Genomic DNA, 27,364 nt, shown 5'->3' with positions numbered 1-27,364 from the left:
CTAAATTACAACTAGGGTAGTAATGTACCTGTGTGTTGCACGGAGCAGATGGATGTCAGGGCTAGAGTAATTCTTATGAAAAAAAAAAAAACAGGATTTAGGAGAAAGTCTGAACCTCCTCCTTCTGCACCCCTCATTTTCTGTCCTCTTTTCTCCCAACTCTCCACAATTATATCTAAACCTCACCATGAGCTTCCATGGTGAAGTATATATAATTCAGATACATCCTCTTCCAAATACTGAGTCTATTTTCTCTATATTTGTTTCACCATGTGGTAGGAATGACCAAAATCTACAGAGGAGGAAGCTTGCCAGAAACAGGCCAGAGCCACTCAGCTAGTGAACACTGGAAGCAGGGCTTGCACAGGTCCACACCTCCAAGTCAGGTGCTTCTTGCCCTGCACATTCTACAGCTTCCTCTTTCTAAGTGGAGCTTGGCTTCCAGTTAGACCAGGGCTGCATGAGGACATCTTCAGAACTACAACGTTCAGGAACTTTACGAAAGACTCTGATAGAAGTGACGAGTCATTCTGAGCTTCCTGGCCTGCCCCATGGGAGAGGACCAAATGAGCTGCCACTCCTCTGCTCCTGGTCACCATGTTCTTGCCTTTCAAAGACAGAGCTGCTCCCTTCCTGATGGCAGTGTGGCCCAAGCACTGGGTTATTCTGTCTGGGATGTTACCCTCTCCCAGCATGGCTTCCCTAGAGGTCTGGGAGCTGGACCGGTTACTGCCTTCTGACATCCGGGATGGCTCCTTCATTACTGTGCCCTTGCGCTGCTATACACAATACTGTGGGGAGGGGTTTAGGCACAGATCCACACTGCCAAACTGGCTTCCCAAGGGACTGGCTACCTCTGCCATGGCCTCAAAGGCAAGGAATCAGAAGGCCACCTACAAAGTCATGGTGCGGGGATCAGGAGGCTGCCACCATCACTGCTGCACCACCCACTTCCATAAATACCTCTCAGCATCCATGAATCCGGTGACCAAACACTGCCATGCTGTTGCAGTAGGGAACCCACAGCCCACCCCAACTGTTCCTGCCTCAAGTGTCTCCGACCTTGCTAGGCAGTAGAAAACATCAAAGAGCAGGAAGGGAGCTTCATCTCACGTTCACTTTCCAGATCTTTCTAATTCATCTATTGGCAGAATATAATTCATGGCTAGACCCTTGGCTGAAAGAAAGTCTGAGAAACGTGGCTTTACATGTTCTGGCCACTGCAGTCCAAGGAGGAGTCTAAGATGCTAAGCGCCAAACCACCGTATCTACCATATATGGGGAGAAAAAAATATTGAATTCTTTTAAATAATCAATATTCCAAAGATTTTCAACCATTTCTAATATTTATTTAATGAAATTAAACAAAAATCATGTCTGTGAAGATTATGGGCATATTCACATTTGCTAAGAATTCTCCTAACCATCAAAAGGCAACTTCTTTCCACTGGTTTTGCTATTGCAAAGTTCGGAGGGTTTCTCATCCATTAGGAGGCGTGTGTGTGTGTGTGCATATATATATTAAAAATATATCTTATACATATGTATTATATATAATATAGGTGTACATATATACATATATAATATAGGTGTACATATGTAGATAGATGTATATATGTATACATAGGTGTATATATCATATATAATAGGTATATATTAAATATGTATAAAATGTATAGATATGTGTATATATCTTATATATAAAATATAACATATTTTATATATGAAATGTATACATTTATACATAAAATGTACATATATTATATATACACATGGATACGAATGCTGAGAGGCTAAGTAAAAAATACATTTTATATATACACATGTCTATATATTTTATATACACGCATCAACATATTTGATATATGTACATATCTATATATTATATATCCTATTTATGTCTTATATATGTAAATATCTATATCCTATACGTATATACTTCTATATATAGATATGTATATGTATGTGTATATATGGTATATATATCCTAAAAAGAATGATTTTTTATTTTTAAATTACAGAAATAATATAAGTATCATTTAAAGTCTGAAAAATAAAGTCAAAGCAGTTGCCTATAATCCTCCATCACTAGCACAGTAACCATGCGACTCTTTTCCTGTGCACATTTACATTACATTGTGAATGTAATGGTTATAGAATTTTGTTTTTCCATTTAACATTACATTATAATCATCATCCATGTTGTGTAACGTAAATTCCACTTTGAAAGGCTGCATAATATTTCATTAATATTATGCATGCATCATAATTTCCTTAGTCATTCCCTTCTTGTTGAACATTTAGGTTGTTTCCAATGATTAATAAGGAATGCTCTGAAGAAGAGCTTCATGTGTATTTGGGTTTTTGTCACATTCCCAGAAGTGGGGCAATGGGTTCTCAGAGACTTAATGCTTAAAGGGCATCCACTTAAAAATAAGGATCAACAGCTTCTGATCAGTATTTCTTAAAAATGACCTTTGACAAAAGTAGAGTTTTCTCTAGCCATTACAGAGATGGCTAAGTAAAAACACAAAGCCTGTTTTTAGTTATCACATTCTTAGCACTCATCTTGCCAGCTACTATCTGCAGCTACCAAAACTGGGGAAACAGTGCCCTTGGCCCTGACGCCTCTATTGATCTCTACCTATGCTCACATTACTGTATCTCAAATCCCTAAGAGCTGCTTGGGATGCTGATCACGGTGAGGGCAGAGAGCAGGCTCAGCATCTTCAGGGTCTTCCCCGCCCTTTCATATCTCAGGGTCCAGCCTTCCTGACGAGAAGCCTTGTCTAGATAAGGCAGGGCCCCGGTGCCTAGAAGCTGATCAGCCCAAGTCATCTTAAGCCCTGGAACATGCAATTTAGATGGACACTTCCAGAGGCAGACAGGTCCCTCCCCTACTTTCTGATTTCTCCCTTTTCCCCCAAACTGGAGCAAAACAACATTAAAACAGCCTGGGTTACACTTTACTGAAGAGGCCAGCTTAGGACGACTTGAAGAACTAGGTGACTACAGTCTTAAGACAGGCAGGGGCAAGGCTGTAAGATTTTACTCTCAGCCAGTTCGCACTTCTACTGTGAGATCAGGCCTCTACAGACTTTACGGGCATATCAGATCCAAAGAAAATTTCTTGGAAGTGCCAACTCAGAGGGGCTCCCTCCTGGTCACTCCTTATAGTCTTGCTTGGTCCAGGGCAGGGTGGGTTCGGCCTCTCGGTGAGAACAAGAGGAACAAATTTAGCTCTGCATTATGTATTTAGGTTGAGCGAAACAATTTCGAATGAGGGGCGGTCTCTCCAACAAAGCAATCTAGAATGGGACCCTGAGTTTTAACTTCAGGCCTTAGGAATGCCAAAGCTCGCTCAGCGATTCTGTTTGCAAACCCACCCGCCCCGGGGGCGGATTTTCCCCGCGACACTGTCACCCTTGCCTCCATCTCTGGGCATACCTCACTGCGGCCCCTCCCCAGTGACCTCCCCTGCCCCTCGCGGACCAGCCCCATCCTCAAGATAGTACAACTTTCCGGGACACCCCACGTCTCCTCTCGCCCCCGTCCGGTTGCTTGGAAATTTGCACGGGACGGTGACGTCACACAGGGAGGCGGGTCCCCACTGTCCCTCACACCAATGGCGCGGCGGCCCCCGGCCTCTTGGTTCCCGGCGATTGGTGTCTCGGGCCGCCGCGCTCCACCCCAGCCCGCCATGGCGTCAGGCGCCGCGGCCCCGGGGAGGTGGCTCCCACTTTAAGAAGTGAAGTTTTGCGCCCCCTCCCCCTCCCTGCCCACCTCCTGCAGCCTCCTGCGCCCCGCGGAGCTGGCGGATGGAGCTGCGCAGCGGGAGCGTGGGCAGCCAGGCGGTGGCGCGGAGGATGGATGGGGACAGCCGAGATGGCGGCGGCGGCAAGGACGCCACCGGGTCGGAGGACTACGAGAACCTGCCGACCAGCGCCTCCGTGTCCACCCACATGACAGCCGGAGCGATGGCCGGGATCCTGGAGCACTCGGTCATGTATCCGGTGGACTCGGTGAAGGTGAGGCGCTGGGGGACTTTGGGGACGCAAAGAGCGGAGGAGGAGCGCGCGCGCGTTTGCATCCCGCGCGCCGACAGCCTGGGGGCAGAGTCCCGAAACCGCGCTCTCCCCAGGACCGCGGCGGGCCGGGGTATCCCCGGGAGCAGCTGTGCGCAGCCTGGGCGCCGCGCCTTTCGCCGACCCAGTGAGGGTGCCAGGTCCTTGCCCCGCACCGCCCGCTGCTCCCGCTGCGTGCCGGGCCCCGGCTGCTGGCGGGGGAGGCGGAGTGGCGAGCACCGCTGGCTTCGGCGATGACTGGGCTCCCGGGGGACGCGATCGCTGCAGCTCTGCACAGTCTTACCACGCTGGCCGTTCGGGCTGGCTGGGGCCGCCCACACGTGCGCGGTTTCCGAGGGAGCTCCCCGCAGGGGAAGCCCTCACCACGCTGGCGCTGAGAAACGTGTGGCCCTGGCCGGGCCGCGCGCCCCAGGACTTGATGTGTGGCTGCTCCTCCCAGGTTATTTCGGGGACTTGGGGCCGGCAAGACTTCTCTCGACTCGTGGCAGCTCTTTACCGGTTCGGCATCGGCCCGTGGGATCCTCTTTCTGAGGGTTCCTGCACTTCTTGCCCCTACTTTGGGTCGCCGAGCCGCCGGGAGGCAATGACGTTTGCCTTCTTTTGCTTGCGGGGAGGTGGATGGGCTTGTGCCTTACAGTCCTTGCTGTGGATTGTGTGATAGGCACTCAGTTTCCTTTAAACCCTGTCTGTCACTTGCCCCGGTAGTTTTAACTGCATTTCTGTGAACAGGCAGCGTTAGTAGGTGGGTTTTGCCTGGTAGACTGAGAGTTGCTCTCTGTCAGCCTGCCCAGAACACCCCAGGACCAGGATAGAGTGGTGCAGGAAGTAATGCCAGTATTGACTGTTACACATTGCACTTTTATAGGCATAACTCATCTAATTCATGCAACAGCCCCGGGGGTTAACAGATGAAGAAACTGAGGCGCAGAGGCGAACCGATTACCTTGCCCAGGCTCCTACACCACCTCCAGTCCTCTGGCTGCAGCTGCAGTGTGCTTTGGGGGATTCAGAGGCCTCTCTAGGTGGCAATTATTTTGCAAGGCAGGTCCCACAGAGGCACCCCCAGCAGCTGTATCTTGTTTCTGATGCTGGTTCTGCATGAGCAGGTATGAAGGCCAGAAAGTATAACTCAGAGGGTTTTCCCGGCTCCTGGAGCCGGCAGTCAGTGTCTGGACAGGCACAAATCCAGTGAGGAAAGACATGGGCTTCCAAGGTGCTGCTGGACCTAAACCTGAGCCGTCACCCATCTGTCCCTCCAGTGTTGTAGTGGGGAGTTAGAGGAATGGTTCTCATCTCCAGAAAAGACACCGGACTGATACCAGGAGGCATTTGTGTAGGAAAGAATTCCTCAAATGTAATAAAATTCTCCATGATTGGAGCTGTTGTCTCAAGTGCCCTGGGCAGAGCCTGGGGAAAGTTAGGAGCAGGGAGGTGTTGTTTGAGCAGGCCTTAGTCCTGCTGGTGTCTTGAGATGACTGTGCTGTTCGGGAACCCCACTGTGAATTCACTTCAGAGCATCATTTTAGCTTATTTTTAGGATTAGAAATAATTAGTTGTGCCTTCTGAGCACCCTTTGACACTCTCAAGAGGCGTTTCTCATATGTTTAAATTGTGTAATCTGTGTTTAGTTTCTCCCTGCCCCATAGATGTTGATATGTTTTGGATTAGATGTCACCTGTGTACTTAGTATTACTTTCCATAGCAGTTTTCCTCTGTGGACAGGTTAACATGGTGTGAGTGGTAGAAGGAGCCAGTCTGGTTTTCCTAGATAAGTCCGTAAAACAAGGCGTGGGTTAGCTAATCAGTAAAGTCTTTTAGGTTCTGGGATTCTAACTGACCCCAAAACATGACCCTTAGGGGCCCTTCCATGCTGAAGTGTGCAGGGTTGGTTTTGAGGCTGCCGCTGAGTGCCAGGATCTGCCAACATCAGCACAGCTGTCTGCCCAGCGTGAGGAGTCAGGGATGTATGCTCCATCATAGAAAGGCTTGAGGAGATCACCCTGTGTCACTCTTAAGTATTTTGGATGATGGCAGAGACCAGGAGTAACTGAGTCAGGAGACGTGGGTTGGGCTTCAAGCCGTGCTTCTCAGCGGCTTCACGCCTCGGGCATTGTTCTGTGCCTTAGTTTTGTCACCATAAAGTGGGGACAGTGGACCTATTCAGTCCCTCTCCACATTTTTAACCGATGCCCCGTTTCTCTGAACACACAATGCCCATCGTCCTCTTTTATGTTACTTGAAATAAGAAAAGAATTATTACAGCTGAAAACAAATCTATGTAAATAGGACCTTGAAAGAGAGAAAGCTTTCTCCAATTTTGAAAGGCACCATTTTTAACTTCGATCTTGTAATGACAAAAAAGAATGTTGAATCGGCTGGTTTTTTTTCTATCCTAGGTAGTATGGACTGTGGAACTCTGTGCTGGTCACTTGCAACCCTGAACCTGATGCTACTTATTTTGCAGTTCTAAGTGCAAAGTCGGCCTGGTGGATACTTCCCATTATAATATTAAATTTGCTTGTTCATGAAGTCACACCTCACCTCCCCAGTGTCACTTTAATAACTGGTGTATTTTTCATGGTGGGCCATGACCCATTAGTGGGCTCTGCATTAAAAAAAAAAAAAAAAAAAAAAAGTTATTAGTGAGAGTATAAAATACGAGTGTGCCTGGCATGCAGTAGGAGAAATGTTGAAATTCTGTTTGGGTTGTGTGTGTGTGTCCCCGGATGCATTTTACGGAAGTGTAAAATGTACTTCTGGCTAGGAGTTCTGGTCAAAAAAATATGAAAACCACCGAACCTGAGGAAATGTCTCTGGAGCCCCAGCAGGCGACACTGAGATTATGAAGTGGGTATTTGGAAGACCTTTGGCAATTTTCCTGCTGCTTCCTGTGTCTTCCTCTTTCACTTGGTCCTCCCATGGTGGGGTGTGAGTGCTCCTTCATCCATAAAGGGCCGCTCTACTGGGACCTTTGGCTGCCCCCGTGATGATAGTGAGCAGCGAAGTGATACCCAGGGAGGGAGTATAGGGTCTCTGCAGGGCTCTCGCCAAATGGTGGCAATGACTGACTCCTCTCCGGCGGGGCCTGGTGGCAGGTTTTCCATGAGCCTCTTTCTGGTGTTCCAGAGTGGCAAGGGGCACTTGGGGTGGATACAAGAACCCCTGGTCTGGTCAGGAGAGCTCAAGACTTGAGGAGCATGCCAGGTGGGTGGAGGAGGAAATTCCAACCAGATTAGGCACACCACTCGGAGACCATGCCGAGTCCCGAGTCCCGCCTGGGGAAAGCAGGGGCAGAAGGAAACAGGAAAGATTTGAAGCCGGGGGACTTCCGCTGACCCTTTCACAGCCCTTCTTTTGCTTTGCTTGTTGGGGGAAACCCTGCCTGTGACTCTCCTAGGATGAGCCCTCCTTCCCAGGTGGGTGCACCACTGAGCGTTCACTCTAGGAGCCTCCTGGCTGACCTCATGGCGTGCACAGCCAGCCTGCCCAGCTCAGCACAGCATTACCTCAACTTCTGACTTCTCTCCTGAGTTTTCTCCTGGCTGCAGGAGGACTGGTAGGAAGGGTGGTGGGAGGCAGTGCAGCAGCTGCCAGAGTCCCCTCCCACCCACTTTAGCGCTTTCCAAACAAAGTGCACTTAGGTCCATGCCATTCAGCTTCAGAAGGGCGTGAAATCCCAAATTGCTCTAGTTCCTGGGACAAAATTATAATGATTTTTCTCTCTCCCTTCTTGTCTCCTCTCCTTCACATCCCCCTGCTCCCTTCTTTTCTGTCCTTTGATGAGAGGTGATTTTCTTAAAAGGTGAATTAGGAGTGAGGAATCAAAAAAGGGGATTTGTGAACTGCAGTCCTGTTCCTTGTTTCATGAACTCCCAGGCTGCGTGCCGATACCCACAGCCATGGCCTGCACCCCTCAGGCCTACTCCGCCCGAGGAGGGTGAAAACCTTATCCCCTTTTCTCTGCCCTCAATTGGGGAGGGCCAGGCTGGGGTGTGGTTTGGAGGCGGGTGCCCAGGAGTACTGTGAACAGCAAAGGGGGCCTCAGCTTTTTAGTAGGGAGAGGTATTTGGGGTTGAATGGGAGGATTTAATCAGCTGCTTTGCTTAAACTATACAAGGGTGTGCACCTGGGGTGGGGGATGTGTGTGTCACCTGGAAGGGAGGAATGTGCTTCCCAAACCTTTTCCTGGCTTCCACTTGGGCACATTTCAGCTGCATGTGGCCATCTCATTAAAGATGACTTTTGTCCCATCTTGGAGCAGTGACTAGTCTTGGGGAATCAGTCCCACTTTCTCCGTGTTTCAGTCTTGGGCTCCTGACCCCCTCTGACTTCAGGGAGTTTCCTTCCTCTGACTCATAGGATGAACCCACCTGCTGGTGTGGAAGCCCTTCAGCACCTTTCTTGAACCCTGTGGCTCTTTTGCTGTCTCCACTAGTACTGAACCTTTTCTTGTCAAAGAATTTGTGTTTTTGTTTTTGTTTTTAATCTGAAATAGCAGCTGTCATGTCCCATCCGTGCTGGCCACAGACATAACCCTGTGATCATGGTGTTGGTTGGCCCACGCCAGGAGGCATGGCTTTGCCACTCTCATGCCCACCTTGAATGTTTGTGTCTGACGTTTGTCATAGGAGGGGTATATCCAATCTCTTTCTCTTTTTTTCTTTCTCTCTCTCTTCTCTTTTTTTTTTGAGACAGGGTCTCGTTCTGTCACCCAGGTTGGAGTGCAATGGTATGATCGCAGCTCACTGTAGCCTTGACCTCCCAGGGCTTGAGTGATCCTCCCAGCTCAGCCTCCTGAGTAGCTGGGACTACAGGCACATGCCACCATGCCTGGCTAATTTTTTGTATTTTTTATAGAGCTGGGGGTCTCAATTTCTTGCCAAGACTGGTCTTGAACTCCTGGGCTCAAGCGATCCTCCCACCTTGGCCTCCCAAAGTGCTGGGATTACAGGCATGAACCACCATGCCCAGCCTCTTTCTTTTTGTTGAACTGGAAATCTTCCCCCAAGTTCCCTTAACCTTCCCTCAAGTTCCCGCTGAGATGGATTTCCCACCCTTAGAGAACTATCTTGGGGTTCAAATTCTAGTCTTTGACTTACTGGTTGGGCAGGACACTTAGCTTCTTCATGTCCTTACCTGTAAAATGGGGATCCTATTTTCTTCCTGCTTTCTCTTTCCTGACCCAGCTTTCCATTGCTTCTTTCCCTCTTCTCTCATTTTTCCAGTGGGCCTTGTGGAAGTTCCTTGTTAACAAGGTCCCTTACATCTTCCCCTTTTACCGAATGTTTCTTCCACTTCCCCCTTCTGATGGAAATCCAGCTCGTCTTGCTAAGGGTTGGGCACATGGACCCGTGAGTCCAAATCCCTGGGACCGGGTCCCATTTCCCAGTTAGGTGTGACCTTGGGCAAGTTTCTTAACCTCTCTGTGCTATTTCCCTATCTGTAAAAAGGAGAAGAGATGGTACTGATCTCCCAGGGTGGTTGTGAGGGTTAAGCCCTCGCTGCACTTCACGTACCTGGTACACGCACAGAACAGTGGATACTCTCTGATGTCTGCTCTCATCTTTATCTTCATCATTATCAGCATGCTTGCTGTCACTTTCCCTCATTCCCTGAGGACTTTGGCATCTGATGCACAGACTTCACCTCCACAGATCCTGTCCTCACCCTGAGGATGGCCCCTCTTTGTCCCCACCCGACTCAAGTCCAAATCACTCTATTCCTTACACCTCTGAGTCAATGGCCTTCACCTCCATGGTGTCTTGACTTAACTCAGAACCGTCCGCCTCTGAGATCTTAAATTCAGATGTCTGATAGCCTGGACCCCAAGATTGACTACTGCAGCTGCTGGGGCGTTCAGTTTCTCTGCCTATGGTTTTTCCAACCCTAGCTTGCCCCATCTGGGTCCTGGACAGCCCATCTGTCCCTTGGGCAGCCAAGCCCTTCAGGAACATTCACACTGCCCCCAATGCGCATGCTCCCTGGCCTCAGTTCCACGTGTCTGGGTAGCTGCTTGCATCCTTCACAGGGGTCCTGTTGCTCCTCAGCTCCCACCCTATTGTTGTCAGCCTCAGCCTGGCATCTTGCTTCCATGTCATAGGGAAACCAGTACCTCGATCAAACCCATCTTCCTGTCACCGTCCTTCCAAACTCTCTTGCCTTCCACCCCCACTGTAAGGGAACAGGTGTCTTCATTCCTTTAAGGTACATCAATGTGGCAGAGAAGGGAGATGTATACAAACCACTCTGACACTTGGATTTGAATCCTGGCTGCACACCTGGGCACATTACCTAACCTCTCTAAGCTCAGGTTTCTTCTCTGCAAAGTGGGGATATGAATACTGTATTAGTCTGTTTTCATGCTGCTGATAAAGACATACCCGAGACTGGGTAATTTATACAGAAAGAGAGGTTTAACGGACTCACAGTTCCATGTGGCTGGGGAGGCGTCACAATCATGGTGGAAGGCAAAAGGCACATCTTACATGGTAACAGACGAGAGGGAATGAGAGAACCCAGTGAAAGGGGGTTTTCCCCTTATAAAATCTTCAGATCTCGTGAGACTTATCACTACCATGAGAACAGTGTGGGGGTAACCGCCCCCATGATTCAATTACCTCCTGCTGGGTCTCTCCCACAACACGTGGGGATTATGGGAGCTACAATTCAAGATGAGATTTAGGTGAGGACACAGCCAAACCATATCAAATACCAAGAACTGTTTTATAGGGTTGTTGTAAGAATTAAGAAGGAATGCCCTGAAGAGGGACACTGATTTCCTCAACTGAATTTAAAATTATTACATGTAGACGTTTTTAAAGGACATCCTTAAACTTCCACCACAAGCGGAATATAAAGAGGTCCCTCCTGCACCCGAAAGATCTGCAGATCTTTTTCAGTGTTCTTGGAGGTATGGGGTGTGAGAACTTGATCAGTGTGTGTCAGCCACCTTGTTCTCTAAAGGGAAAGCCCCTCAAACCATTTTGTATTCTGTATTACACTTCAGAAAGTGTGGAAGCAAAGGCCATTTAATCTTTAAAAGCTCTTAATGTGATCCTGAAGGCTTTAGTTCTACAAAATGTGAACTTCTTATGGACCATGAAATTGGGGGAGCAATCTCCTGATTTTTGTCTAACAACCCTACCTCTGATGCAGGATAATTTTTTTGTCTTTTCAAAGCTATTGTTCTTCCTATATCTCTATAATAAAAGATATTAAAGAGGAAAAATAAAAAAGAATTAAATGAGGCAACATATGTAAAGTTCTTGCCACAGTACGTGGTGCGTACGTTGTCAATAAATGGTGATGGTGATGTCATTTTTGTCCCCTCACTCTTGAGTGACTCAGTTCCGGGATCTTTAGCCTTCCTTCTCCATTGAGTTTTTCTCAAAAATGTTTCTACAGATCCAAGCCCATCCTGTCTTAAACAAACCCGAGACTTCTCACCTTGACCCCAAATTTCTTCCCATAAACAAACTGTTGCCCCTTTTTTTGCTCCTTAAAACAACAAATGTTGTGAAAGAACTATTGACACCGGTCTCTGCTTCCTCACCTGCCACCCCTGCTTCCTGGCTTTTGCACTGGCCAGCTGCAGCCTCACCGAGGCTCCTGGCTACCCACCATCTTCCTCGCCCATCCTGCTGCCTCTGTCCCTGCCAACGGCACCTCCGAGAGGGGTTGGCCCTGTGATACTCAGCTTTCCTCTTTGGGCATGGCTTTTCCTCAGGAATGTGCCCTTCCACCTCATTTCTCCCCAGCACACATGCCTCAGTTTCCTCCTGGGACCTGATGGCTCCCAGATCACTATCTTGGGCCCAGACTTTCTGGAGCTGAATCTCCAGCTACCTCAGAGCCTCCTCAGACTCAGTGTGGCCAGAATGGTGGTCCTGGCTTCCCCTCGGGCCCTCCTTCTGCACCCTGGAGTGATCGTCAGCTTTTCTCCCGCCGCTACCCTCTATGCAGGGAAGGCCTGCCCGTGGCTGTATCTGTAATACTTCTTGAATGTGTTTCCTTTTCTCCCTCCCCACAGCTACTTACTGCCTTGGTTCAGGGACCTGGATGTCTCCTCTTCTTTGAGATCCCAGACTGCCCAAGTTAAAAGTGAGTTTAGGCCGAGCTCAGTGGCTCATGCCTGTAATCCCAATACCTTGAGAGGCCGAGGTGGGAGGATCACTTGAGGCCAGGAGTTGGAGACCAGCCTGGGCAACGTAGCGAGACCCCATATGTACAAAAAATAAAAACATTAGCTTGGCATAGTGGCATATGCCAGTGGTCTCAGCTTCTTGGTCTTGCTTGAGCCTGGGAGGTCGAGGCTGTAGTGAGCTATGATTGGACCACTGCACTCCAGCCTGGGCAACACAGCAAGACCCTGTCTCAAAAAGAAAAAAAAAAAAAGTGAGTTTACTCTCCCCTGCCTCACATTTCCCTTTTGCCCATCTCTACTTTGTTTTTCTCCCCAGCAGTTGTTACTTCCTAACACACACCATTGTTTATTTATATTGTTTACATATTTTACTTATATTTATAATATTATTTTATTGTTTATGGTCTCTCTTCCCTCATCAGAATGTAGGCTCCAAGTGGGCAGGGATGTATGCTCCTCTGTTCACCACTGTATTCCCATTGCCAGAAGCACAGTAGGTGCTCAGTAAGTATTTGATGGAGGAGCTTCTGCAGTTCATTCTGCACGTCAGTCATGGCGGGTCCTGCTCTTCAGTCTCCAAGCCCAGCAGCTTCCTGGTGGGCTGCAGTTTTCTCATCGGAAATAGAGAAGAGTAGCAGTGCCGATTGTGCCTCCCTTGTAGGTCTTTTTAGTGCATCTAGTTGGAAAATACAGGCAGGTTTGCAGGGAACACAGTTTTCAAAGTATAAAGCTCAGTGCAGGTGCTAGGTCATGGTGTTTATTGTCACACTGGGATCCTGAGGGAGAGATAAGGTTAGCTGATGGGAGTGGAAGATCCAGCCCATTCTTCATGGTGCCGCAGAGCCTGCAAGCCTGCAGAAAGATGGGGAGTAGCCACGTCTTTCTGTAGTTCACGCCTGTGTCTCTTCCCACCTGATAATCCCTTAGCACTTCTGTTTGCCTCGCATGTAAAGCCCGACCTTTGCATGGCGGGCACACAGACTGAAACTCTTCCCTCCTCCAGCCTTTCTCGGACTCATCCACAGAATGACACAGAAGTATTCTGTGAATATTGGTTGAATGAAGGAAGGCACAGCTTTTTAAAAGAGATGCAAAAAAAAAAAATTATGAAAATCTTTAAAACTTGTTAATGGCTGGGTGTGGTGGCTCACTCCTGTAATTTCGGCACTTTGGGAGGCCGAGGCGGGCAGATCACCTGAGGTCAGGAGATTGAGACCAGCCTGGCCAACATGGTGAAACCCCGTCTCTACTAAAAATACAAAAATTAGCTGGGCACAGTGGCAGGCGCCTGTAATCCCAGCTGCTTGGGAGGCTGAGGCAGGAGAGAATCACTTGAACCTGGGAGGCGGAGGGTGCAGTGAGCCGAGATTGCGCCACTGCACTCCACCCTGGATGACAGAGCGAGACTTTGTCTCAAAGGAAAAAATAAAAGAGAGAGAAAAAACTTGCTGTTAAATGAATTCCAGTTTTGATTTTTTGTTTTGCATTGGTTTTGAATCCATGCATATTATGGCCACAAAGAAGACTTTCTTGGCTCCGTTGTTTGTGTTGTGTGTGTGTGTGTGTGTAACCCAGCAAGCAGCAGCTGTACCCCGATGAGGCAATGTCTTCATTTGGCCACTCATGTCATTCCACGTTTCCTGAGTGCCCTCTTGGCTAGGCACTGTGCTAGACACTGGGCCACAAAAATAAGAATGCCTGGTCCGCCATTCTCAAAGTAAGCGTGCTTCCTATAATTAGACCCTGAGCTAAGGCGACAGAAACAGCGCCCTTTCAAGAGAAGAGTTGCCTGTCTTGATGGACTTTCAAATGGGCTGGGAGAACAAGGTCTGGGGTATTTGGACTCTGGACTGCTCAAGCTGCTGTCGTCTTGCAGGTCTAGAGCCTACAGGGTAGCATGGTTCTAGTTTATTTGCTGGGCGCTTCTGAAATTGGTTCCTTCTCCTGTGAGAGACAGTGGTCCTCAGTTGGGTTCCCTCCCCACCATCCTCGCCCTCCCTCCCTCCCTCCCACGGTGGTTAGTCATTCTGGAGGCTCAAGTTGGCTCACAGGAGGTACTCTTGAAAACATCCCCCACCCTCCTCGTAACCCCAGACAGTCAGGAAGGGCCGTTGTCGGGTACTAAGAGGTGTTATGGTTTCACATTCGTGCTTTCTCTCTGAAGAGAAAACGAAACATGTTGAAATAGGGAGAAATCCCAGCAGCAGCTTGCTTGAAGCAAAGGTTGCATAACAGGTCTAGGAAACGTCTGGCCATGTGGGTCAAGTTGAGGGACTCCAGCCTTGTGTCACTGAGGGAACTCCTCCGGGTCCACCGAGCCTCTGGATCCATCAGGTCCATCCGGAGAGCCACTTGGAAGGCTCTGGGACCCTGAGGTCTGGCTGGCCACGTGGTCTGTGATGGCTGTCACTGGTGAAAGAGAGACCCTGGCTATTATTTAGCCAACAGTGTTTATTCCCTGGCGTGACCAGAAAGGGTGCATTTGAGACACTGCTGTGGGTGGGGGACCCGGAGGAGCGTTTGTGTGTCTGACTTATGCTGGTGTTGAGGCCCTAGAACGGTCACCAAACTGGGGCGGGGTGCAGGCCCCATGAATTTAAGTCCTGGTCCTGCTGTTAACCAGCTTGGAAACCTTGGGCTAACCATTTCTCTGGGCTGGTTTTCTCCTTGTGAACCTAGACTAGTGTCATCTACTTTACCTTTTTGACAGGGCTGTTGGGAAGCTTAGGTGAGGTAGATTTGTGAATGGCTCTTGCAAACCTTAACGTGCAAAGCTAATGACAGATTGTATCAGAGGCAATGTGCTTAATAATTAGAGCTGTTTATGTTAACAGCACAACCTCAGAGGCCAGACTGCCTGGAGTGGCACCTGGTCAAGTTCCTGATACCTCTCTCTGCCTTATTTTTCTCATCTATAAAATGGGGCTAATAACAGTACCCATTTCAGTGTTGCTGTGAGAATTGAGATGATACACCTAGAATGTTAAGAATAGTTCCAGGCACAGGGCAAACATTCCATTAATATCAGCTCCTCTTGTTATTTCTAAAAGCATTACTTGAATGCCTGGATATGTTTGTATATTGCTGTTGCAATTGTTAATTATATTATTTTTGTATTGTTTTAACTTTTATTTGGTCATTTGATCCTCTTAGCTCTCCTTTGAAGGTGAGAAAAGGCAGGTGTTCTTTCTCATTTCATATTCGAGAAAACTGAACTTCAGAAAAATTACATGCCCTAGAACTCGGGCTTTTTTCTGCTCCAGAGCAAAGAGCGAGAGGAGAGAGGAAGGGAATCAGGCTGGAGCAAGCCAGTGTAGGGTGTTGGATGCAGACTCAGCTGTTAATGGCAGCAGAGCCCTTGAGCTGGGTTCTGGAATATGAGAAAGGGCTGGGATTGATGATGGGACCCAGCTGCATTGTTGGGACGGAGGAGCCAGAGTTGAGTCGAGAGACTAACTCCAGGAAATCATGGCACCCAGAAAGTGTGGCACAGAAAGCAGGGCTCTAATGTATAGTTAGGAGTTTTTTGGCCAAATACTCCAGCAAGCAAGGAAAAAGGATGATGACATATGGTTATTGCCATAGGATATTTTTGGCTGTGTCTGGCTTCTCTCTCTGGAACAAATTGCAGCTGCTGTGACACCTTCTCATTTCAGCAGCGAGTCGAAGTTGCACTCACTGTAGTGTTTTGAATTCGGACTCGTCTTGAGGAGTCCTTGCCAGATCACAGTATATGTATATAAGTGACTTACTGGGAAGAGCACTACATCATAGTTCTGTGGTCCACTAGGGCTGCAGTTTTCTTATCTGAAATAAGGAATGCTAACGGTGCCCATCCTGCCTCCCCTGGCCGATCTGCCTATTCATGTAGTGAGAAAATAGAGGCAGGCTGGCAGGGAACTCCACTTTAAAACTCTGTGCAGGTGCTAGGTCATGGTATTTATTATCACACTGGGATCCTGTGGGAGGGGTAAGGTTAGCTCATTGGCATGGAAAATCCAGGCTCTCATTCCAGCCCTAGGACTCATGCAGCTGCCTGGCCTTGGGCACTTCACCTCTCTCCTTACAGTGTCTCCCATCTGTTGAGCCAAGACAGGGTGGCTGTCTGCTGCCGACCCTTTGGCTGGCTAATGAGGAAGAGCCAGTGCTGCTCAGAGCATGCTCATTTCGTGGTAATGTAGACAGGGGATAGTAGTGGCTGCGCGTAGCAGAAACCGGCAGGGTAGGACAGGATGAGCCCACCTTCCGGGAGGTGTACTCAGGGTGTTAGGGTGAGGACGTCTGTGGTATTCTCATTTGATATCCTTACTCTTATTTTCCAAGAAAGTCTGTCCCTTTGAGCAGCAGGCAGATGAGTCTGGGGACACTGTGGGGAGGGGTCCCCCAGGAGCAGGAAGGTGACTAATGATCCCGGAAGAATGACTGTGTGTGTTTGCAGATGCCTGGGCTCTTCCCCACTTTGGCCTTTCCCGTCACTGTTTTCCTCACTTGCTTAAGAGGAGAAGGAGGTAACACACAAGTGCCTTTGTCTCAGGGTCCCCATGGTGCCCATGTTGAGAGTTTTGTGGACGCCTTGCATTGCCCAAGGCCTGGCTTTAGAAGCAGAACGTGGAGAGAGAGGTTGCAGCCTGCAGGAAGCTGGCCAGCCAGACCTGCCGGGCAGCGGGACCCACGGGCACTGCCTCTGACTCACAGCGTGTCCTTGATGCGCAGTGCTCCTCTCCACACTTTCTCTGCCCTCCTGTGGATCACGGGTGTCCTAGCGCTGTTGGGAGCCTGGGTTAAAGTTGGCTGAGTGGCCGGCTGATAATCAGATCCAGGGAGTCAGACCAGAGATGGGGGGACATCTTTTCAAAGGCAAGAAGATGCTGCCAGTGCGTGTATATACATATGCGGGTGGAAGGGGTAAACCCAGGGTGTGTCTTTAACTGAAGAATCAAGAAAGCTGCTTTCCTTAGTCACCCATCTCTGTGGTTCATTTGCTAAACATTGGCTTGCGTTAGCCTGATTCACAGTAATGTGGCTCCCTAGGAAGATTCAAGTGGCGTTTGTGAAAATGTAGCTTCATCCACGGCCCTTCGTTGAATGGCTGCGTTACAGTCAGCACCACATAATGATGTTTCGGTCAACTATGGACTCCATATGTGACGACAGTGATCCCATAGATTATAATGGAGCTGAAAAATTCCTATTACCCAGGGGCATCACAACACACTGCATTTCGCCCGTGTTTGGCCTGATGCTGGTGTAAACCTACTATGCTGCCAGTCATGTAAGAGCATAGCACACACAATTAGTAGGTAATGCTTGCAAATAATAATGAAAGACTCTACTACTGGTTTATGTATTTACTATACTATACTTTTTGTTATTACTTTAGAGTGTACTCCTACTTTTTTTATTTTTTGAGGTGGAGTTTTGCTCTTGGCGCGTAGGCTGGAGTGCGGTGGCGCGATCTCGGCTCCCTGCAACCTCCACCTCCTGGGTTCAAGCGATTCTCCTGCCTCAGCCTCCCGAGTAGCTGAGATTACAAGCATGCACCACCATGCCCGGCTAATTTTGTATTTTTGGTAGAGACAGGGTTTCACCGTGTTGGCCAGGCTGGTCACCAACTCCTGACCTCAGGTGACCCACACTCCTCAGCCTCCCAGAGTGCTGGGATTACAGGTGTGAGCCACCGCCCCTGGTCTTTTTTTTTTTTTTTTTTTTTTTTTTAAGTTAACTGTAAAACAGGCTCAGGCAGGTCCTTCAGGAGGGATTCCAGAAGAAGGCATTGTGATCACAGGAGGTGCCAACTGTATTGGGACAAGATGTAGAGGTGGAAGACAGTGATATTGATGATCCTGGCCCTCTGTAAGCCTAGGCTAATGTGTGTGTTTAAGAAAAAAGTTTAAAAAGTAAAAAAAAAAAAAAAAAAAAAAAGTTAAAAGGAAAAGCTTATAGAATAAGGATATAGAGAAAAAATATTTTTGTACAGCTGTACAATGTGTTTTGTGTTTTAAGCCAAGTGTTATTATAAGAGTCAAAAAGTCAAAAAATTGAAATTTATAAAATAAAAACATTACAGTAAACTAAATTTAATTAATTAATTAATTTATGTATGTATGTATGTATGTATTTATTTATTTTTAGAGACAGGGCCTTGCTTTGTCGCCTAGGCTGGAGTGCAGTGTTGCGATCATAGTTTACTGCAGCCTCGAACTCCTGGGTACAAGGAATCCTCCCTCCTCAGTCTCCTGAGTATCTGGGATTACAGGTGTGCACGACCACACAGCTAATTTTTAAATGTTGTAGAGATGGAGTTTCACAATGTTGGCCAGGTGGTCTCAAGCTCTTGGCCTCAATCAGTCCTCCTGCCTCGACCTCCCAAAGTGCTAGGATTACAGGTATGAGTCACCATGCCCAACCTTGAAATTTAATTTATTATTGAAGAAAGCAAAAGTTTAAAAAATAAATTTAGTGTAGCCTAAGTGAACGGTGTTTATAAAGTCTACAGTAGTGCACACTAATGTCCTAGGCCTTCATATTCACTCACCACCACTCACTCAAACTCACCCAGAGCAACTTCCAGTTCTGTAAGCTCCATTCATGGTAAATGCCCTACACAGGTGTACCATTAAAAAAATCTTTTGGCTGGGTGCAGTGGCTCACGCCTGTAATCCCAGCACTTTGGGAGGCCAGGGCGGGCAGATCCCCTGAGGTCAGGGGTTCAAGACCAGCCTGGCCAACACGGAGAAACCCCATCTCTACTAAAAATACAAAATTAGCTGGGCATGGTGGCACATGCCTGTAATCCTAGCTACTCGGGAGGCTGAGGCAGGAGAATCACTTGAACCTGGGAGTTGGAGGTTGCGGTGAGCCGAGATCACGCCACTGCACTCCAACCTGGTCAATAAGAGTGAGACTCCGTCTCAAAAAAAAAAAAAAATCGTCTCGGCTTCCCAAGGTGCTGGGGTTACAGGCGTGAGCCACCGTGCCTGGCAAAGAACAAACTTTTATATGGTATTTTCACTGTACCTTTTTTTTGAGATGGAGTTTCACTTTTGTTGCCCAGGCTGGAGTGCAGTGGTGCAGTCTTGGCTCACTGCAGCCTCTGCCTTCTGGGTTCAAGCAATTCTCCTGCCTCAGCCTCCCGAGTAGCTGGGATTACAGGTGTGCGCCACCACGCCCGGCTAGTTTTGTATTTTTGGTAGAGACTCGGTTTCACCATGTTGGCCAGGCTGGACTCAAACTCCCAACTTCAGGTGATCCACCCGTCCCGGCCTCCCAAAGTGCTGGGATTACAGGCGTGAGCCACCACGCCCAGCCTTCACTGTACTTTTGCTATATTTAGATTGATTTAGATAACACATACCCATGGTATTCCAGTCGCCTGCAGTATTCAGTACAGAGCATACTGTACAGGTTTGTCACCTAGAAGCAACACGCTATAGCGTACAGCCTAGGTGTGCAGTAGCTATCCCCTCTCAGTTTGTGTAAGTACACTCTGTGATGTTCACACAAGGATGAAGTCACCTAACAATGCATATCTCAGAACATATCTCCATCATTTGCGATGCGTGACTGTAATTAAGGAATGGGGCTTATGGGGTTTGACCGTAGGTGCTGGGCACTAGGGAGGCGGAGGCTTGACTCAACCCAGGCATTCCCCATGGGAGCCCCGATGTGGCAGGAAGGACAGATGTCCAATGAATCATTCCTTTCAGGAGTGATGAACTGTCTTCAGGGATCCTGAACCTCATGGGGAGGAAAGTCCCCCCGAGGAAGGAATATCTCAGTATCTCTATGTGGACCTGAAGGAGATGTGGATGTTACAACTAAACTGTATGATTCTCTCTGTCCCTAAGAACGTCACGGCCTGTTCCCAAGGTGCCTGGCCATCCCCAGGATGCCTACATCCCTCTGACACTCTAATCTGGGGTTCTGCTCTGAGCTGAGAAAGTGTCTGTGGTTTGGGGTCATCAGGGGGCAGCTCTTCTCCTCGCTGTTCTGAAATCTTAATTCCCTGTTTGACTGCCTGGTGGCTTTCAGAGAAGCCCTGCTTCCTCCCGGGTGGGAACTTTCACTGCTGAACTAAGGACCCGAGGAGGATGGAAACGGGAGGAAGGAAGGCTAAGCGGTCACATTAGAGGCATTTCTGCTCATCGTTGGCTCATAATGGGTGGCAGTAGTGGCTGGTGGAGCAGTGGCCAGGTAAGTTGCTAAAAATAAAACATGCTCATGTGATGTGTGCAGGTTTAGGGTTAGCCTGAGTGACCTTTCCTGGTCCAGGTCACAACTTGTAGGGCAGAGAGAGACTTGAGGATGGTGTAGGCGACAGCTGTGCCTTCCAAAGGTCAGAGATGGACCTGGGATCTTGTAGTGCCAGGGCCTGCTCTGGAAGCTCAGACTCGTGTGTCACTTCTTCTCTCTTTTGAAAGGTAACTAGAGAGCTGGACACTTTCCTGTCCTCTCTCTTTCCTTGTGGCCTTCCTCTGTCAGAGGTGGCCTGCTATCAAATGCCAAGGGCACAGTCAGCTGGGCTTGGTAAAGGGCCTGAGATGAGAGCTTGGGGACTTTCCCCCTGGAGTCCATGATAGTCCAGGGTGTAGACGGAAGCTCTTGGATCTTGCAGCTTTGGAAACCGAGTCCTGTTTCTCCAACAGGCCGGTGCGGTGACAGGGGCACAGACCTGCTATCCTCTCTATTTGTGTCCACAGATTCCCCGGCACAGGGGTCTTTGTTACAAAATCTCTTTGCTGGGTGCTTTGAAGGAGCACGTGTGTGGGCCATTTTCAGAGTCGTTAGACAATGCCAAGCTGTCACTCAGAAGAAATGGTCAGGATAGAAGCATAGAAAATGCCCTGTGGAAATGTAGATGAGTGTACTGGCTCACACCTGTAATCCCAGCTACTCAGGAGGCTGAGGCCAGGGGCATTGCTGGCAGACAGCAGTTCAAGACCAGTCTCAGCAACAGAGCAAGGCCCTGCCTCTAAAAATAAAAATAAAGAAATGGGCCAGGCGTGGTGGCCCACGCCTGTAATTCTAGCACTTTGTGAGGCCGAGATGTGCGGATCATGAGGTCAGGAGTTCGAGACCAGCCTGGCCAACATGGTGAAACCCCCGTCTCTACTAAAAATACAAAAATTAGCCAGGTGTGGTGGCGGATGCCCGTAATCTCAGCTACTCGGGAGGCTGAGGCAGGAGAATCGCTTGAACCCGGGAGGCAGAGGTTGCATTGAGCTAAGATCGTGCCATTGCACTCCAGGCTGGGCAACAAGAGCAAGACTCTGTCTCAAAAAAAAAAAAAAAAAAAAAAAAAAAAAAAAATTGGCTTTGCGTGGTGGTGCACACCTGTAGTCCCAGCTACTCAGGAGGCTGAGGTGAGAAGATCGCTTGAGCCCAGGAGTTTGAGGCTGCAGTGAGCCGTGATCATGCCACTGTACTCTAGCCTGGGTGACAGAGCAAGACCCCGTCTCTAAAAAAAATTAAAATAAATAAATAAAAGAACAGAAAATGCCCTGTGTGGGGAGAAGGGTTGTCTGTGAAAGGAGTTAGAAACCTCAAGTGTATGTAAGATTGGAGATCTCTCTGTTAATGAAATTGTGCTTAAAATGTTTTTTTCTTGAACCTTGGCTTCTCAGGCAATAACTGAATTTTAATGTGTGTGTGTATATATATATATGTGTGTGGATATATATGTTTGTGTGTATATATATGTATGTGTATATATATTTGTGTATATTTATATATTTGGGCCAGGAAGGGTGAAGTGTTAAATTGCCTTACTTATAAAATTAAGGTAGATTTGTATTTAGCACTTAGAGCTTCAAAAATATCAGCTCAGAAATGACTTTTAATTGTGCAGGTGATAAAATCACAAGAAAAAAATTCATCTACAAGTTGGAATGACTCTTAGCTACTTATTTGTTTTAATTTTTATTTTTTTTCAAATTTTGGAAGGAAGTAGAGAAGGAGTTAGAACTGCAGTTTGCAATTATGGGGGTTGGGGTGCGGTGTGTATTAGTACAATGTTAGGTTCCGGCAGGTTCCATTTATCCTTGGAATTAGCACTGCTCGCCCCACAGACTTCTAGGAGTTGGGAGCCGGCTGGTTGGTGACGCTTTGCCTGACCTTGGATAAGAATTCTTGTTTTCAAATTCCCTTGAGGTCTCTTCTAAGAATCTTTTGCACTTTTTCTGATAAATCAATCATAAGGAAGTTTCTGAAATTCTCTTTCAGATCCTACAACCCAAAAGTTACTGCAAAACTGGGTTTCTACCAGAAGTGACTTGAAATTGAAAACAGATTTCAGATCTCACCTGAGCAGCTCGAGTGTAAGGAAGGGACTGGGAGAGCCACGGAGAACATTTGTCAGTCCAGAACCGGCCATTCATGGTGTTGCTTGACTGGAGGGCAAGGAAGGCAAGGACTAGAAGCAAGGCAAAAGCAGATCTTTCTGTAGATATACACATAGAAGACTTGGATTTGCATTTTAGGGTGAATTGTAATTAGCTTGAGATGACCAGGGGCCCACCAATCAAGCGACTCTGGGAAAAACACCTGTCTACGTCTTAATTTCTTTGTCTATAAAATGGCAAGATTGAACTAACACTACATGGTTCTCTTGGAAACTCACCAGTTCTAAAATTTCCACTCCTTATTTTCACCGGGCAGTATAACTTTAACTCCCTGTTTCAACTTTGGGTGTAAAATATAGGCTCACAAGCACTTTTGCTTTGCAGCGGAAGCTGGGAAGACCCTCCCATGGAATTTTGCAGGGGGGCTGAGCAGTGGTGGGAAGGACCAGCGGCCCATGTACCATGTTGGGCCCCTGCATTCCAAATTGCCTGCCTAGAAATAAATGATAGTTTATTTAACCTACTTGAAACTTCCAACGACAACACTTCAAGACTGCAAATCATCCATCCGGGCAATTACAGAAATGCTGAATGGCCACAGCCCCGCCCTGGAATCAAGGGGAGAAGTGTGGCAGATGCTTCTGGAAGGCTCTGTTTACAGCTCTCTGACTCCTTCCTGCCAGAACCTTTCACAAGTTCACTACCAGGAAGCTGAGTCATCCAGGGGTCAGCCAGCATGGCCAAGGTCACCCCGCACTGCCAGCAGCACAGATGGGGTTAGCCCATCATTCCAGGGGAGCATCCGTGGAATGACGGGGCTGGGGAGCTGGGGAGCCTCCCTGTGGGATCTCCCTGCCATGGTGTTTTGAACTTCCTGTAGATTTTGCAGTGAGGAACTGCCTCCTCTTATGTTCACTTCATTTCTTCTTCTCTCTTTCTTTCTTTTTCAAAGTTTTTTGAGATGGAGTCTTTGTCACCAGGCTGGACTGCAGTGGCGTGATCTAGGCTCACTGCAACCTCCCTGCCTCCTGGGTTCAAGTGATTCTTCTGCCTCAGCCTCCCGAGTAGCTGGGACCACAGGCATGCGCCATCACACCCAGCTAAGTTTTTGTATTCTTAGTAGAGATTGGGTTTTACCACGTTGGTCAGGATGGTCTTGATCTCCTAACCTCGTGATCCACCTGCCTTGGCCTCCCAAAGTGCTGGGATTATAGGCATGAGCCACCATGCCTGGCCATTTTTTTTTTTTTTTTTGAGACGGAGTCTTGCTCTGTCACCCAGGCTGGAGTGCAGTGGCCGGATCTCAGCTCACTGCAAGCTCCGCCTCCCGGGTTTACGCCATTCTCCTGCCTCAGCCTCCCGAGCAGCTGGGACTACAGGCGCCTGCCACCACGCCCGGCTAATTTTTTATATTTTTAGTAGAGACGGGGTTTCACCATGTCAGCCAGATGGTCTCGATCTCCTGACCTCGTGATCCACCCACCTCGGCCTCCCAAAGTGCTGGGATTACAGGCGTGAGCCACCGCGCCCGGCGCAGCTTTTTCTTTTTAGATGGAGGTTTGCTCTTGTTGCCCCTCCAGGCTGGAGTGCAGTGGCGCAATCTTGATTCACTGCAACCTCCACCTTCTGGGTTCAAGCGATTCTCCTGCCTCGGCCTCCCAAGTAGCTGGGATTCCAGGCATGCACCACCACACCCGGCTGATTTTGTATTTTTAGTAGAGATGGGGTTTCTCCATGTTGGTCAGGCTGGTCTCAAACTCCCGACCTCAGGTGATCCGCCCGCCTCAGCCTCCCAAAGTGCTGGGATTATAGGCGTGAGCCACCGCGCCTGGCCAAAGGCAAGAGACGAGGACCACATAGATGGAAACACAGCATTAAGGGTAAAATACCCTCCCCCTGCTCTGTCTGGTGTTCAGGGCCCAGCATGGGCTGTATATCCTACACTTCGTTCCAGGCTCATCTCCTGGTACTCAGCAGGCTTCAGGTGACACCAGCCTTCTCGGAGCCTCTGTTCACTTTCCACCTGTTGCTCCTTCTACCCTAGCTTCACCTTCAGTGGTCACTGCCGGGACCCCTCCCCAAACCTAAATGAAGTCCCCCTGCATTTGCCCTCATTGCACCATCTGCTTTTGCTTCATGGCATTTAGAGTTTGGGATTTTTTATTGATAGGATTTTTAGTACTTTTTCTCTCCTCTACTAGACTATAAACTCCTTGAAGGCAGAGATGACACCTGCCCCCTCAGGTCCAGCAGTCCCTAGCACTGCGCTGACATTTAGGTAGTGGCATCATTTTCTTGCAGAACGATCCTGTAGTTTTATCAGCTGAGACTTCTGTGGTCCGAGGAGTCATTCATCTCTGGTCCCTGCTTCCTCCTCTCACTTTTGGAAACCCTTCTGGTCAGACGGCTTTGCTTTAAATTATATGCCGGAGCTCTTGGTTTCCAGGGAGAGGGTTTTAGCGTAAGAGTCTCACACATGAAGGTTCCTGCTGTTACCTTTTGCATCCAGTACAACTTGAAGTGACTCCTCCAAAAGCTTCGGAAGTAATTTGTTCATATTGTCTGGCATAAATTCAGCAAGTGAGTCCTGGAGGTTGAAAGTCGAGTCTTGTGGTTGTTTCCTCTGGTGTTTCTCCCTGAGACCCTTCGAACAGCGAGCCTGGTACATCTGCTGTTCTGCCATCTTTCTCTGTGATTGTCATCAGTGTGAAAGGTGTGTGGAGAAAGAACATCCCTTCGAGCTGTGGCTTAGAGCTGTGACTTGCACCATGTGGTTAGTCGCTATCAAGTTAGTAGCCTTTGTGCGAAATCTGGCTTTGGTAGGATCTGGGAAATTTGGACCCCTCATTTGCCCCCTGGCACCCCTAAATTCCAGAGCCCAGCTTTGATGGGGCTTACATCCCCAGCTGTTAACCCATGGGATGGGCCCCAGACTGTGGCCAGGTGCGTTGTGCTAGGGGAGACAGATCCACAGCAGGCAGAATTTGAGGAGGACTTAAAATACCTGCTTTGGGAGGCCGAGGCGGGCAGATCACCTAAGTTCGGGAGTTTGAGACCAGCCTGACCAACATGGAGAAACCCTGTCTCTACTAAAAATACAAAATTAGTCGGGTGTGGTGGTGCATGCCTGTAATCCCAGCTACTCGGGAGGCCGAGGCAGGAGGATCTCTTGAACCTGGGAGGCGGAGGTTGCGGTGAGCCGAGATCGAGCCATCGCCCTCTAGCCTGGGCAACAAGAGTGAAACTCCGTCTCAAAAAAAAAAAAAAAAAAAACCACAAACCACAAAAAGCGAGAAAACCAAAACCTGCTTTGTTACCTGCCTGTGGGTGGAATTGAGTTCATCTCTGCATCCTTGGTCATCATTTATTGAGCGTGTGTTTTAGCGAGCATGGCACTGGCTCAGAGATGACAGTGCTGCCGCCCTCCTTCACGTTTCTCTGCACCTTTCCTGGGAGTCACGCAGACGCATCACTTGGCGTAATTATACATGAAGGAATGAGCAAGAGGAGACTGGCGACAGGGCTGCTTTAAAAATCCTTTTTTTCTGTGGATAATAGGCTAATAGCGGGGTGTGCTTTAGAAGGTGTGGCCTCCGCCAAGGGTGTGGGAACTGGATTTGTAGAAGCTGGAAGCTGGCAGGACCACACCCGGCTTGGAAGACAGCATGGGCTTCTGAGGTGCCTGGCTCCCTGGCCTGTGCAGTGTGGACAACTGACGCCCAACTAGGTGAAATGATTGCGTAGTTGCTCAGGGATTGGGTGGCAGAGCGGGACAGAATTTAGATCTTCTAACTTGGAACAGGGCTCTGTCCATCTTACCTAGGTGTACAGTTTGGGGAGCACTGATGTTTGATCTAGTGAGACACACTCGGTGTAAATATCTGTGCCCTGTAGCACCCAGATTCCAAGGGACCAGAGAGCGTGCTCGCACCCACGGGCTGGGGAGAGCCCAGGTCCTCGAGGGCTACTGTCGAGCATGGGCTTCTTGGTGCCCAGTCCTGTAGCTGAACTTGGCTGTTGCCCCCAGGGCTGGTCTCCCTATAGTTCAGAGGCTAGCAAGCTCTCAGCAACAGGGAGGGCCTTTTCCCTAGTATGAACTTGGCCACACCAGACCAGTCAGCAGTGTTGGGAATCTTGGCCCTCAAGGTCCCTGCCTAGCCCTGGCCCTGGACTTCAGCACTGGTCAAAGGTCCCCAGAGCTGCCCTTGGCTCTGAGCAGGTGAGTGAGCTTCCCAGAGCACTTTTGTCTGGGCCTCTGTGCCAGTGTAAACTGATACTAGTGATTTCCCTCCCCCACCTCTCTGCCAGCTATCTAAGTTTTCTTTGTTATGTAATCAGGCTTAATTTAAGCAGGCTAGTCCATCCATTTAGAAATGATTAGTGAAGAAAGGTGAATGGGGAGGGATCAGAGTCCCTTAGGTGGCCACCGTGTGCGAGTCCCCTCCCCTCGCTCTTTGGGGTCTTGGTTTCCCTTCCGTGAGTTGGGGCAGCTGCAGGGAAGGGCTGCTCAGGTGGTCCTGCCACATCCTAGTGTCGTGTGTAGTGAGTACAGGTGAGAGTGCTCCCAACCAGGGCGGATCCTGCTCCTAGGCAGTGTGTCTTAGGAAGGAATTGGTAAAAATGATGTCATTGCTAAGAATGACGTCTTCTTTGCTGTTTATCCAAAGGGGGAAAAAAAAAGGCAGAAATAAAAGCAGCAGGCAGCTGTCCACCAGACCCCATGCAAAGGGCTTTTCCTCGAATCCTCACAGAGACTTTAGGCAGTAGGTGCCATTAGGAGCCTCACTTACAGATAA

General features: G+C 48.6%; 1 protein-coding gene across 6 annotated transcripts in view; it reads left to right on the top strand.

Moving 5' to 3' along the window:
• Nucleotides 1-3,641: 3,641 nt before the first annotated feature.
• LOC105482057 (solute carrier family 25 member 37) overlaps nucleotides 3,642-27,364 on the top strand; it is a 45,281-nt gene continuing 21,558 nt past the window's right edge. The window contains exons 1-3 of one of the 6 annotated variants that reach the window (XM_071068487.1): nucleotides 3,889-4,028; nucleotides 12,115-12,185; nucleotides 22,450-22,668. In XM_071068487.1, the coding sequence (XP_070924588.1) occupies nucleotides 22,603-22,668 (66 nt within the window). In that variant the 5' untranslated portion in view covers nucleotides 3,889-4,028; nucleotides 12,115-12,185; nucleotides 22,450-22,602. Of the gene's footprint in view, nucleotides 4,029-4,950; nucleotides 5,192-12,114; nucleotides 12,186-22,449; nucleotides 22,669-27,364 lie in introns of all 6 variants that reach the window. The other 5 variants (XM_071068486.1, XM_071068488.1, XM_024792893.2 and 2 more) reach the window with 5 other exon arrangements.

This window comes from Macaca nemestrina, chromosome 8, assembly GCF_043159975.1.
Source record: "Macaca nemestrina isolate mMacNem1 chromosome 8, mMacNem.hap1, whole genome shotgun sequence".
NCBI lineage: Eukaryota > Metazoa > Chordata > Mammalia > Primates > Cercopithecidae > Macaca > Macaca nemestrina.
Note: the sequence above shows the minus strand (reverse complement) of the source record. Positions and strands in the feature narration are given on the sequence as shown.